We start from the raw sequence: 14,585 nt of genomic DNA, 5'->3' as shown, positions 1-14,585 counted from the left end.
GGAAATACTGCTTCTCATACGTTTATAACATGAGCACTTTGGAGACTTTCCATCCGCTTTACCTTTATTAAATGCATTTCCCACTATATCTTCCTAACAGGATCATAATTTTTTGAACTTTTTAAATTTTTGTATATTTATATTGTATATTAATTTTTCGCCTTACTTACTGTATTTTGCATAAAATATTAATAAATTTTTGCACCCACAATATTTTATTTCTCAATTTTTTTTTTTTTTCTTTCATAAATACAGATCCTCTTTGAATTTTGTAGACAGAGATTTTCACCGTAGTGTATATTTCCTTAATTGAACCGAGCGGATTTTTTGTTTGTTTGTGTTTCAGAAACTTCACCTGTCTGCTTTGATTTTTCAAGAATAATTTGAACTTTTCAAAATTCACAAAATAATTTTTCTTAAATATATCATTAACAATCTATAAAACTCATCCTCTTAAATGTATTTTCTTATAAAATACATTTTATAAGAAAATTTCTTCATAACCCTGAATCCAGAATTCAAATTTTAAAAATCAAATAAAAATATATATATAATAATAGTTAATAGTATAAAATAAATTCCTAGTTGAATACCGTTTACACCAATCTTGTGCAGTCTTTGACTTGACCTGATCTTCTTCGGATGACTGCCTGTTATGATCCTGTTCCATGGATAACAGGGTGGGATTTTATCAATACGTGATACATTTGGAACGTTTCTATCCACCCAATGATTTCCCGTTCGGGCTCGCCTCCACGGGCCAAGAGCAGAAGCCAGTGGGTGGCATGTGCTCTGGTACCGACTAGACCAGTGGTGTCCAAACTGCGGGCCATATCTGGCCCGTGAATAACTTTTATAAGGCCCACGCGGAAAGTGAACTACAACAGCATTTCAATTTTTTTTTTAATTATTTCAAGAACCGTGTACATTCGACGCTAAAATAAGTGGAAATAAACGAATTTAAAAAAGACTGGCGCTCGTTGCGGCGAATATGTGAGAGTGTTGAAGTTACAAAGCCACGTGTTGGTGTCGTGAATTCTATTTCTTTTATTTATTTATTTTATTTTATTTTATATATATATTTTTTTTGTTTCAAATATGCACATGCCCCATCAGAAGCGTCTGTGTGTACGAGGTCTGTATGTTGCTATCAAAATGTTCCCGGACTCCAATTATGGCGCGCCTTCTGCTTGATCTTTGTGGCTGCACAAAAGTGTATGCGGAGTACCTTCAGTGAAAATGTAACACACTTAATTTTTCTCGAATCATTCAATGCGGCTCGCGAAAAAAATTCTAACTCTGAATACGGCCCCTATACGGAAAAAGGCTGGACACCACTGCACTGGGCTAAGGAGAGCCAGGTAAGTGGCTTGCATCTCCTTTCCAGAAAGCAAGCCACTTACTTCGGCTTGCATCTCTGGAAAGGATGTTTTCATCCAGCTCCCTACAAATATTTAATACTTTAGAAATGGATGCTGCAAAACATATCGGGAGAGGATCTTGTCGAACACTTCCTTCCGTTGGAAATCTAGACAGTCAGCGTGTCTTGTCTTTCTGCATTGTTACAGTGGTGTGTGGAGCTCATCAGTGCTGTTCCCGTTTTCACTTGGTACCTGACCATTCCTGACTACATGGAAGGGTACTGATAAATTTGGCATTCGAAGGGCTCGAATATGTGGTTCGAGCCCTTCTAGTTTAACTTGTGTTCACTGAGTAGCAGTCGTAAAGAACTTATTCTCATCTGTCATTGCATTGCCCTGTACTTTATGTGATGACCTGTGGACGATTTCTGAGTTATAAAGTCCACATGAATTTATTTGAAAGAGAACAAAATTCTTTCTAGTTATCAAATCTCTGTTGGGTAATTAACATTCTAACTGATTGGTAGTACAGGGGCGGGGCCATCTTGGTTCAATTTTGATTAAATAAATAATAATAATAAAAAAAGAGAAATACATATTTTTTGCGATGCACGGGGAAAGTTCAGAGTAAATCGACCATGCGGCCATCTGCAGACGCGCATAACTTTCGTCTGCCGAACAAGGAAGTCTGTTTTCTAACTCGTGCAAGTGTTGTATATCCACCAAACTATTCTGCTCGTAAGCTGCAAGGTTGTCGCTTAGGAGCGTGTGCTCGCACACTGTAACCATACTCCCCAAAGTTCTTACTACTTGTAACTCCGCTGGATCGGACCAACTTTGGAGAAGTGCAGGAACATTATGCGGATTACGGACACACAAGAGATTCGTATCTCCGCGTTTTCGGCTTCGATTAGGTAATGAACGCTGGCGGTCATCGTGAGGCAAGGTTACCTACGCTAGCATTACGCGGATCGATTACAACGCACAGCGACAACAGCTGGCTCCTTCTCCAATACCTGCGCAAGTGAGCACGTAGCCTAGACGCGCGCGCGTTGTACAGAGTCTGGTGAGGGTAACATATGTTACACAGCTATGCTCAGGCCAACCGTAGGAAGGCTGTGCGCTCCGATACACAACATACCCGATCCTTTTCTCAACACCAGCCAGGTTTGCGGGGACAGAATTTATTCTTTCAAAGTGCGGTTGTTATGACGCGAACATCGCTGTATTAGATATTTGTGCGTCTTACTGAGGTCACCGTGCCAGACGCTCACGTCCGAATCGGTGAACGATGTCCGAGTTTCTTCCGAAACACTTGCAAGCATTAAAGCACGACAACCCACCCGAACGAACAGCAGAGGTCGTTGTATGCTACACACGTTTTGCCAAACTTACTGTACGTAATTTAATACCTGTCGTAATGAGAATGTGTATGACTCAGCCGAATAATTTTCTTTGTCTGTACAGTGTAGGCAACAAAGAATTCTTCGAAACCTATACAAAAGGACCTTAGAAAATGTGAATATTTGAAACTGAACTATTTCATCATACATTCTCTAACCTCTTTCCCGATTTGGTCTCTGATAACCGGATCCAATTGTTTCTATACGGTTAAACTATCAATATTCTAAATGACACAATTTTTTAATTGTCATTTAATTTTTTCCTTACACTTATATTCGGCTGTTTTAATTTTTTTTTTTTAATTTACATTCTAATGATGGTAACCGACAGACAGTATTTTAACAACTTAAAATTAAAATATGATCTTTAGAGTTTAGCAACTGGACACATTAAAGGATATCTGATTGAGGTGTATAAGGTCTTGAGGAGATTAATAAAATGAATGGGTGAAAGGCAAGAACCAGGGAGTACAACTATATAATATTAGGGAACAGGGATAGCAGATTTGCCCATATGAGGTTTACCTTCGGGCAGCGAGTTGTGGGACGTTGGAATAAATTGTTTGCAGAAGTGGCCAAGGCAGAGAGTTAATAAATTCAAGGAAGAATTCAACAGGCACTTTTTGACGATGGGAAAAATATGAGTTATTCTTTTTTCTCTGGTTGTTGCAGTTTGCTTCCTAGCATCATTGTGCCATTTTAATATTCACACTAATGCTTACAACATTTACACTGTATTTTAGTAATTTTTACGTACAAAGGGCTGTTTGAAAAGTAAGGTAACAGCTCTTACCCGGCTTAATAGTGAAACGCTAGACGAATAATGGCATATGTAACGTTTCCTAGATGAGTAAAGCAACAGTTGAGTACAACTGATATCTAAGCCTAATCGTATGTCAACAATACCTAATATTAAGCACAATGATGAGATCTCTTGATGGATAAGTCTAATGTTCAGTAAAGAATGCCAGGTTTCTTAGATTAAAATATAACTTAATACCATCTATTTTATATAGAGAATTTCGATTTTTAAAGCGCAGTTTTCAATAGAACATGAATCACAGCTGCGATTTTAGATTTTTTTATATAAAATTCATAAAAATTTCCATAAAATTGACATATCTCATAAGAAATATGAATTTCACTAGCGACTTCCCGGATGGTTAAACGTCCATCACACGTGATCAAATCACAAACACAAGCGATTGAACCACTGGTTTTTGAAGTTGCGGACGGGAAGCAGAATCATTTTCGAGGGATAAGCGAATTCGAACCACTAAAAAGTCTTCAAACGACACACAGCTACTTCTTGGAAAGCCATTTTTAACTAACATTTCGTGGGTTTCTGTTGCCCTTTTGAAACAAAATTTGATATAAATTCCCTGCACAGTAAAATCAAATTTTGTATAAATTCCCTGATCAGTCAAATATCCAACGAAACACATAAAACACCTTCAACGCACGATACTTCAGAATGACTGCAGATAAACCAGTGATTCATATACAGGGTGTCTCAAAAATATTGGTACAGTACAAACGTTTAGAGGAGGTAGATAACATCTAAAGGAATGTGAATCGCATAGGAACCCATAACTGGAAACATCAGATTATGTGGGTACACGGTGCTGTTCATCAGTTCGCGAGAGGGAAAATTGCTGGTTTACTCATTCAAGCAGTAGGCCCCGCACGAAGAGCATGCATCGATATACGAACTGTGAGCTGGCAGACATGCACCTAGTGTATGGATTAACAGAGGGCCCACACGGTTGCGCCCCCATGCGGCACAACATCGCTTCGCAATAAATGTGTGGGTAGGTATGGTCGGTGACTGCTTAGTCGGCCCATACCTGTTACCATCCCACATGAACTCTTCTAAATATCGGATCTTTCTTGAACAAGTTATACCAGGGTTACTTGACGATGTTCCAGCAAATGTGAGACGCAACATTTGATTTCAACATGACAGGGCGCCTGCCCATTACGGAAGGTGTGTTCGTGACCATTTGAACAGGCGTTTTGGGCGTCGATGGATTGGCTGTGGTGGACCCATTGCCTGGCCTCCACGCTCACTTGATTTATTGAGCCTTGGTTTCTTTCTGTGGGGGCCCCTCAGATCTATCGTGTATGAATCGCCTGTAGAGATGGAAATGGATCTCGTGGCGAGACTCGTCTGCACTGCTGCTACTGTCAAAGAAACTCCAGGTGTGTTCGACCGTGTCTGCCAATCCATGCTGCGTCGGTGTCACGCGTGCATCGCGTCTCATGGTGGAACCTCCGAGCATCTGTTGTAACATCATGAAATGCATCCATCTCGTACTGCATTGTTAATATTATGTCAAATAAACGTTTGCCACTAATTACTGTCTTGTGTCATTTCTGCTTCTTGTGCCTCTGCTACTACTTTCCCATGACGTTTCTGGTTATGGGTTCCTATGCGATTCACATTCCTTTAGATGTTACCTACCTCCCTTAAACGTTTATACCAATATTTTTGAGACACCCTGTATAGACGAGTCGCCTAACATGTTACAAGTCGCAACTCGCTTCGGCGCTGAAATTTCAAGATACAAGTCTCCCGAACTTTTTGATCACACCTCATATATTGTCAGTCGACTAATATTCTGTCGTATGATCTTGTGAAATGTAGCCAAAGCGTCGTCTGCTTTGCATTTCCATTTGAGTTTATCATGTTTAATTTTGGCTTTTTTTTTTTTTTTTTTTTTCCAGAAACAAAAAATGATGCGAGTTTTCACTTCAACTTTTTAAGTTAAACCTCCACAGACTTTCCTCAAAAACAATTTGAAAAGTTTTGCCTCGATAATGTTGCTCTCCAATCAACAAAATCACAATGGAAAACTAAAGCTGAAACTTAATTCACCCTTTAATGGCACGTGTGACAGATGCTCTAACGCATCATCCACCATATGTTCCCGCATCATATATTTGACATCTCTGACCATTCATTTCATTTCAAGTATTCATTTCTACAATACAAATGTACAAATTCATGCAGCAGAAATATGGAGTTGGCATACACAGATTTATTAAAAGTGTGGCATTTATTTGGCTGGGGAAAAAATCATTCAACCAAATGATCGGATACAGCGAAACCTTTATCATCTCGAATCCATAAATATAAATTGATCTACGATCAATTTAAACTGTCAAGGTTCTACAAAACAATGGCGAAAAGTTTGTCTACGAATACGTAATCACGCAGGGCTCCTCTTGGGTATTTGGCAGGTCAAATGAGCTGTTCTTCACATCGTAAATAATAACACGGCAATCGATGCTCATTTGAAAAGCAGATGCCACACTATCCCTCGAGTTAAGTGAAACCCAACAGTGCAGTGTAATAGATGAGAAGCCATATATCCGTGTGTGTGTGCGCGCGCGCTTAGCAGATGAAAATCGATAGGCGCGTCTCTGAGAAATGAAAAATAGTTGGAAATAGGAGAATGCAATCAAAGATAATTTTTATCACGTATAACAAACACGACTGATACTTTTGCTTATTCTACTACATCAGCAAACATGCATTTAATTGTCGTCGCAAGAAGCGGGAAAAAAAACGACCCCCCCCAAAGGCACCATAATTAGAATCATCTATCTGGAAATTATTTTGTGCGATTTTTCAATTATAATTCGAAAGAAAAAAGCTGCGTAGTTTATATAACAGTCTTCTATCAAATCTTCTCTTGTTTATCTTTCATTTTTCTACAATCGCTTATCATACGGCTTAATCCGGGTTGTAATAAACTTTTCGTGTTTTGATTGCGTCTTTTATCAGTTAATTTTAATTATAGCGATCCTTTAGCGAATATGTACCATTTTTCTTCTGCACACGACTGAATTCTCACCATTTTCATATCTACCTAGTTTATGGTTTTGTTTTTTTAGATCCTTATCAGCAGTGGAAAATAGAGATTACGATCTTTTCTTAGCTTGAATGAAGTTAAATTGGAGGTTTAACAGATATTTATTTAAAGTATACCCAGTAAAATAAAATAAAATAAAATATTTCCAGAAGCTTTCGGAACTCGTGTCCCTTTCTCAACTGACAGAATTTTTAAATGTATTTAAAAATTCTGTCAGTTGAGAAAGGGACACGAGTTCCGAAAGCTTCTGGAAATATTTTATTTTATTTTATTTTACTGGGTATACTTTAAATAAATATCTGTTAAACTATGGACCCCAGTACTCCAGGCCCATTTGTCACTATCATTAAATTGGAGGATTAGTTGGATTTTTTTTTCTTTTTCGACTCTCTTAATCTTCCTTAAATCTTTCTCTATTCAAATAATGGTGTTCACTGCGGGAAAAATGGGAAATCCATTTTCTTGTTAATTGTCTTTCTCTTTCAACGTATACAATTCTACAGTAACTGGTTCGTAATTTTAAGAACTTTTGAAAACTAATGAATACAATATCTTTGTTAGTAACTAATCTCTATAATCCGTAAAAATATTAATTTGTAAGGCGGTATATATATATATATATATAAGGCGGTATATATATATATATATATATATATATATATATATATATAAAAGGCATATTTCCAATATTTTGCTAACTACTGTATAAACACCAGCCGTGCATTTGTCTCTTTTCTATCCTTTCTTGTATATATTACAGAAAAGGAATGCGTACGGACTGCTATATGTTATTTTATCTTGAAAAGTACTCCACAATTTACTCTGTGTTTCTTCCGAACAGCCACCAGGGGAGACACTTCAGTTTGGTACCATCCGGGGCTATTACATCGGTTACAGACAGGTCGAAACTACGGAACCGTACATCTATAAGACATTAGAGATAAAGGATGATGCCAAAACACAAACTATCCTTACAAATCTTCGCCGGTCGACAAGCTACAAAATTCGAGTACAGGCTTTTAACGCCAAGGGTGCCGGCCCGCCGTCAGACGACATTCCAACGGAAACGCTAAAAGAAGGTAAGTTAGCCACAACTGTTCTGGTTAAAACATTATAAAGGTAAAGAAGAGAGATAAGATATAATGCATAAATAATAAAGGGTGAATCAAAATTCGTACAAAAATAAAAGAGCTAATTTATAGCAAAAAAACGTGCGAAATGTAACGACTTTTTATGCGCGAACCGAGAACACTTTCTTTTCTGCGCATCCCCCACACTGCCCAGTCATCCTTCCAACCAACGCACTGCAGCAAACATAATATCCAGTGCTTCAGCTGCAATATACGTTATACGAATAATCTATTCCAGAAATTAATCTATTCCTGGAGGGTATCATACGGAAGTGTTCCACGTACTATATTGAGGTAAACTCCTCTTATTAATTTACTAATATTATTATCAATGTAGAACATATTGAGTATTACAGCTCTGATTCATACTATCTAACAAATAATCTATGTGATTTGCATGAAAAAAAAAAAAAAAAAGCAAAAGCAATAAAAACAATAATTGCTGGATTTTTATTGGTCCAGTTTTAATGAAATTTGGGAAACTCGACAAATCTTTCTGAAAGATCTAAATATAAAATTTTGTGAAAATCCATTATATGGAAGTCACGTTACTACATGCGGACGGATGGATGAGCATACGAAGAAATAATAATTTCCAGGTTTCTATTCGTTTGATTATATTGAAACTTGGAATGGCTCGACAAATCTTTCTAAAAGATCTAAATATAAAACTTTACGAAAATCCATCCATTAGAAGTTGAGTTATTACATTCTGACGGATGTGGTGAAGACAACAGCCGTAAAAGTGCTAACATACTTAAACCCAAATAAAGTTACTTTGTACAGATTCAACTCAGAAACTATTAAGTTCAGTTCATCTGTCCACAGAAATTTAAATTTTATTAAAACTTTATACAGAATAACCCCTAACTGTATACAGAATACAGTTATATTTACAGCAATAATAGTTGCAAAATTTAACGAAACAAATTGAGCAAATACCAGACAACAGGCACACAAATAACAAAGTGTATAAAAATAATCCCAGCACGTTGGAGGAACTGAAAGCCAACCAACATACAGAATGACATTCATATCATAGAGAGACCGTACATGTATTCGAGAAGGTGGACAATTTCAACATTTATCATAATTTTTATAATTATTGATTATCATTATAGTTAATATAATTACTAGACTGCTTAACCTGATAGTAAAATGAGCGATAAAAGTTTAATAAGCGATATTTGGGTTCCACAAATTTTGAATCATCCTGTATTTACTCGTAGATAACACTAAATCTTCTTTAAGTTAGTTTCTCTTTTCTGGTTTCAATATCTCCTGCATTTTCCTCCTAATTAAAGCATACGGCAATGGCTGGAATCACTTCAAACACCTAATGCGCAGAATCCTCTTTAATGAATTTCGATTGGATTTCAGAATCAGTTATCTGTAAGTGAATACACTTTACGTGCTTTGTTTTGTAGATGAAATTTCACGAGCGATGGGAAATTCGAAATGGAATGCGAAGTCGGGTTAATTCAGCTGACCGAGTACGATTTGAATCTTTGCACGTCACAAACATCTTCGCGCTCGGGTCACACTCTCCGAAGACAACGGAATATCGTTTTAATTGGTAATTATATGGCTGATGGGTGAATCTTACTGTTTGGACGGAACTTGGCAGGGCTTGTTGACAGGCTGACAGTTCCATCCAGCGACTTTAACCACACAGGAGAGTATGAAGACTCCACGGTGTGTAGTTATCGCGGGAATTAACTTCCTCCTCAGAGCTGCCCATCACACTGCTCCCAACACACGCATTTTAAGAATAATGTTAGCCGTTGGGGAGAAGGATGGATGTGATTATCTAAGCGACGGGTTAGATTTACGGCAGTTCGTTTGGAAACCATCATTTCCTCCAAGTGAGGTTTAAGTGACGCAGCGAATGTGATTTGTCATCCTCTGGGATTAGCCATTAACTGAATTGTGCACGGAAATAGTGCCATAATGGGCCCCCAACCTTCGCAGATCAATACCAGGAAAACGTACCATAATAGCTCTTTGCAAATCAATGCCACGAACGAATGATAAGTAATTACCGAACTATCTTTTGGACATATCTGACTTCGCCGGACATTCCATTAGGCGGGCGAGTCAATTTTCGGAACTAAGTTACTCTTTATCAGGTTCGGACTGTTAATTGAACTCATAAATCCAGGTAGATCGCAGTGGAAACTCGACGCTCATGTTCAACGAATAGTCTCGCATGACTCCATCTGACAGTAAAAGCCATTACTCCTTCGTAAATCTTGCCAAAACCCTTCTTTCGAAATACACTTATTTCTTGTCACACGAAATAAAAATGAACTTTTTTGTGCCTTCTGTTTTTCTGTTTAATTTTTACAGATCCTCCAAGACCTCCGGCACTAGGTGTTACCTTCGTTACCGCTTCTTCCATAACTATGAAGTGGCAGAGGGATCCTGCAGACACCAATCCCGTTGATGGTAAGTAATGTCGTCATTGCAACGCCCCAATTCTGTCTATTCTCCCTTAGTCTGAATTAGTCTTAATAGTTGCACAATGATAATAAGGAAAGATATTCTGTAAACAGAACAGTGATTCTCGCGAGACCGCCAACGCCCATAGACTTAATAAAGAAACGCTGATGATGGTTTCGAGATCACAATGGTTATTAGAAAGCGATCTTGTCATCGAGATGTCAGATCATCTCTCGAACTTCCTTGAAATTTTATTCTTTTAATGGTAAAAATTAATCATATAAAAAGCCCATTACGATTTCTGGAGAATTATACATTCAAGAAAACTTTCTATGGTTATCCCATCTGTCGTTTATATTCGAAAATAACCTTAATATAAGTCACATAAAAGGAATTTCTATGAGAGAACTACACTGGTGTGCAAAATTTAAGGACCAGTTAGGTTTTCACCTGTATCTTCTCAAAGGAGTGGCCTGGATATGGGAAAAGCATGCCAAAGGAACCTCGTGAGGTAGAGAAATGATGAAGAAAACAACAACGGAAAGAAACAATGCGGTACAGAAGGATTTTCAAAGTTGGCAACATAGCACTGGCTGCCTTGGTACAGATGCATCACTGCCAAAGATGGAACAAAGGGAAGAGGTGGTCCTCAGTAGAGATATGGCCACCCCTAATGTCGATGCAGGCTTTGCGCCGCCTGTCCATACTTAGAACAGTGTTGTTAATAAGTTCTTGCGGTAACATCGTCCATTCCTCTGTCAGCGCCATTTTCAGCGGGTGAACATTTTCTGGTGGGTTTGGACGTACCGCTAGGCGTCTCCCCAGAGCATCCCATATGTGTTCGAATGGATTTCGATCGGCGGAACGGCCAGGCCAATCCATACGAACAATGTCCTCACTTTCCTAAACAATATCACAGCTGCATTGTGATGGGGTGTGGCGTTATCATCCATAAACACGAACTCGGGGCCAATGACGCCTCAGAACAGACGCAAATGGGGAAGGATTACCTCAGTACAGTAGCGTGCGCCGGTTACAGTACCGCCTTCCAGTATCTGGAGTTGTGTACGTCCATCCAAGATAACGCCTTCCCAGACGAGAACACCTCGACCGCCATATCGATCACTTTCAGTGATGTTTCCGGGGCGATACCGTGTGCCAACCTCTCGCCAGATTAGCTGACATCCAGAATCGCTGCTGAGACTGAATCTACTCTAGAGTAGAGTATTTAATGATGCTGAGCTTCTTCAGAGAGACCTAGATAGACTTCAGGAATGGTCAGAAAAATGGCAGCTATGCTTTAATCCAACAAAGTGTAAGGTATTAGACCTGGAAAACAGTAATCCCAAAATAACTTATTCACTTGGTGGAGTTCAACTAAACCCAGTACTGGAGGAAAGGGACTTGGGTGTTACGATACGGTCAGACATGAAATTCTCCGAGCATTGTAAACAGATTGCAAGGAAGGCCCATGGTGTCCTATCGATGATCTATCGAACTTTTGCAAGTAGAGATAGGGACTTGATAATCCCATTATAGAAGGCTTTTTTAGACCACATTTGGAATACTGTGTTCAAGTATGGAGACAGCACCTAAAGAAAGACATCGAGCTTCTTGAAAGGGTGCAAAGACGGGTAACTCGCCTGGTGAGATCGGCAAAAGGGCGTCCTTATGAAGAAAGACTTCGAATATGTGGGTTGCAGAGTTTGGAAACTAGACACCTTAGAAGAGATTTGATTGAGGTGTTTAAGGCTCTGAGAGGCATCAGTAAAATGAATGAGGACGAAATTTTCAAGATTATAAATGATGCTAGAACTAGGAGACATAAATTCAAGTTAGGGGGAAATGTTTAGATTGGACTGCAGGAAGTTTTATTTTAGCCAGCGAGTTATAAATTATTGGAATAAGTTGCCTACACGGGTGGTAGAGGCTGACAGTTTGGAGAAATTCAAAGATCATCTGGATAGTACCTTTGGGTGAGGGAAACGCATAGGATGATAGGCTTAATTTCCTTTTCTTTTATTAATTATTATTATTTATTTATTTATTTATTATTTTTTTTATCATTGTTTTATTCCGGTTTTTTTTTTTTTTTTTTTTTTTTGTGATGGGGTGCAGCATAAGCCATAGGTTTTCTTGCACCATGCGGCCATTACTAATACTAATACTAATACTCTCATCAGTAAAGAGTACCTTAAGTAAACGTTTTGTGGTTGTAACCTTTAGAAATAGTGTTGGTCCTTAAGTTTTGCACACCAGTGTAGTAACAGACTATTGAAAAACTGTTTTGTGAACGGTGTATGAAATACACTCTCGCCTAAAAGTTTGGAATCACAGCGAATGACAATAGTTTTCGTTAATAGCTATGACAATGTAAGGTTTAATATAAAACAGCGCACTACAAAGTATTTTAAGATTTTTAAGTACTGAAAAAATTTTACAGCAAAATATATTGAAATGATTAATATTAACAACTATACTGATTTTTCATCAAAATATCTTTCACGAGATTTTATCACTGCCTTACACTGACATAGCAATCTGGCGATCAGTTTTATAATATATGTATAATATATGTTTATTGCAACCAACGAACAGAAATATAAATTAGGTTTTATATGGAGGACTGATGTAATACCCATAACAGCATCAATGCTAGGGGTTTTACATGATAGTATCTTCACTAATATTATTCCAAGCGATCTGCAAGGTTTCCCATAAATTTTATGAAGATGGGCAGACTTCACGGACGCGAAGATCTAGGTGATTCCATAAAAGCTATATTGGGTTTAAGTCAGGCGATTGGGGTGACCACACCATAATTTGCAATATCCCCTCCTGTTTAGTTGCCAAAAAGTCCCTGCAAAGCTTAGAGATATGCGTCGAGTCATTGTCTCGTTTTAATATAAAATTTATTCCACAAAGTCGAAGTCTAGAGGATATTGCATTACGTTCAAGAATGTGTTTATAGCCTTCTTTATTTAAAATTCCTTCAATTCTGGCAATGTCATTCATTCCAGAATAACAGAAGCAATCTCAGATCATGGAACCACCACCGTGCTTACTGTAAGGCATTAAACAATGTGGCACCATTTTCCTTCCATTGATCGTGTCACAAACTCTAAGCTTGGATCCAAAAATTTCAAAATTTGGATTCATCCGTCCACAGTAAATTTTCCACTCTTCAATCGTCCAATGCTGGTGGCTCTCGGTCCAAGCCAATCGTTTCTTTCGATTTTCTGGTTTTAATAAGATTTTCGGATCGCTACACGACCATGAAGTTCAGCTTGTTCTACAGTGGATGTCAACACGGGAGTTTCTCTGTTCTATTGAATCAGCTCTGGTGTAAGTGGTCAATGCATTTAGAAATCAGTGTTATCGTCTTATCTTGTTCTTCGGTTGTTACATGCAGTCATCCTAATAATGGTCTGTCCTTTAAACTACCAATCTGCTTGAATCGTCGACTGGTAGTTTGCACTCCCTTACATGAAGTTTTTTGCCAGTACTTCTCATGGAATAGCTTTCTTTATATAGAGTTATAATAGCACTTCCTTTTTCAACAATCAGTTCCTTATTTCTTGCCATGTTTATCACGAAACACAAAACTTACACCAAACAAACACTTTTTCTGAATAACGGATGTTTGATCTTATAAGTTACAACTCTTACTCCTCAATTTATATTACTCAAAAACACTCTAGAATCATTTACTATCTTCTGTAACATAAAAACAATATTCCCACTTTCTAGAATATGCTAGAATTATCTACAACGTTTTACCACATTCAGCAGTCTTCTACACCTTTCTGAATATTTTCGAATATTCCAGAAATTTCTTAAATATTATTTCAGTTTTGTGATTTTTATACATAATAGAAAATATTTTAATAAACATTGGTAAAAAAGTTGGTCCTATTTTAATAAAAACTTAGAAAATTTAATAAAAGTGAAACGTGATTACAAACTTTTCGGCGATAGTGTATATTTCTAAAAATGCAGTGCACAGATACTTCCATGTTTGTATAGTTTAAACTTTATATAGTTGTTTTACGTATCCTCCCTAAGGTACGCTCATTCTGCATATTGTAGGATTCATTATTCATTACAAGCGAGAATACGGCTCTTGGAAGGAAATGGAAGTGAGTGGGGAGCAGGACACTTATATCCTCAACGAACTACAATGCGGACAACGTTATGAGGTGTACATTACTCCTTTTAACGCCATAGGAACAGGAGAGTCCAGTGATATCGTGTTCAGCCGTACCAGTGGAAGAGGTGAGTGTGCATGTATCGCTTCTTATTCTCACTTTCTGTGTCATTTTTAGAGTAATATATCCACGTATTTCTCTATTAGGTATTTAATGAGAATCA

General features: G+C 37.8%; 1 protein-coding gene across 1 annotated transcript in view; it reads left to right on the top strand.

The window, feature by feature from the left end:
* LOC150075401 (cell adhesion molecule Dscam1-like) overlaps nt 1-14,585 on the top strand; it is a 316,461-nt gene that overhangs the window by 267,503 nt on the left and 34,373 nt on the right. The window contains exons 17-19 of the mRNA XM_090389299.1: nt 7,484-7,721; nt 10,122-10,220; nt 14,304-14,489. Coding sequence (XP_090245425.1) covers nt 7,484-7,721; nt 10,122-10,220; nt 14,304-14,489 — 523 coding nt within the window. The remainder of the gene's footprint in view (nt 1-7,483; nt 7,722-10,121; nt 10,221-14,303; nt 14,490-14,585) is intronic.

The sequence above is a fragment of the Mastigoproctus giganteus genome, chromosome 14 (assembly GCF_048544385.1).
Source record: "Mastigoproctus giganteus isolate SK-2022 chromosome 14, ASM4854438v1, whole genome shotgun sequence".
NCBI lineage: Eukaryota > Metazoa > Arthropoda > Arachnida > Uropygi > Thelyphonidae > Mastigoproctus > Mastigoproctus giganteus.
Note: the sequence above shows the minus strand (reverse complement) of the source record. Positions and strands in the feature narration are given on the sequence as shown.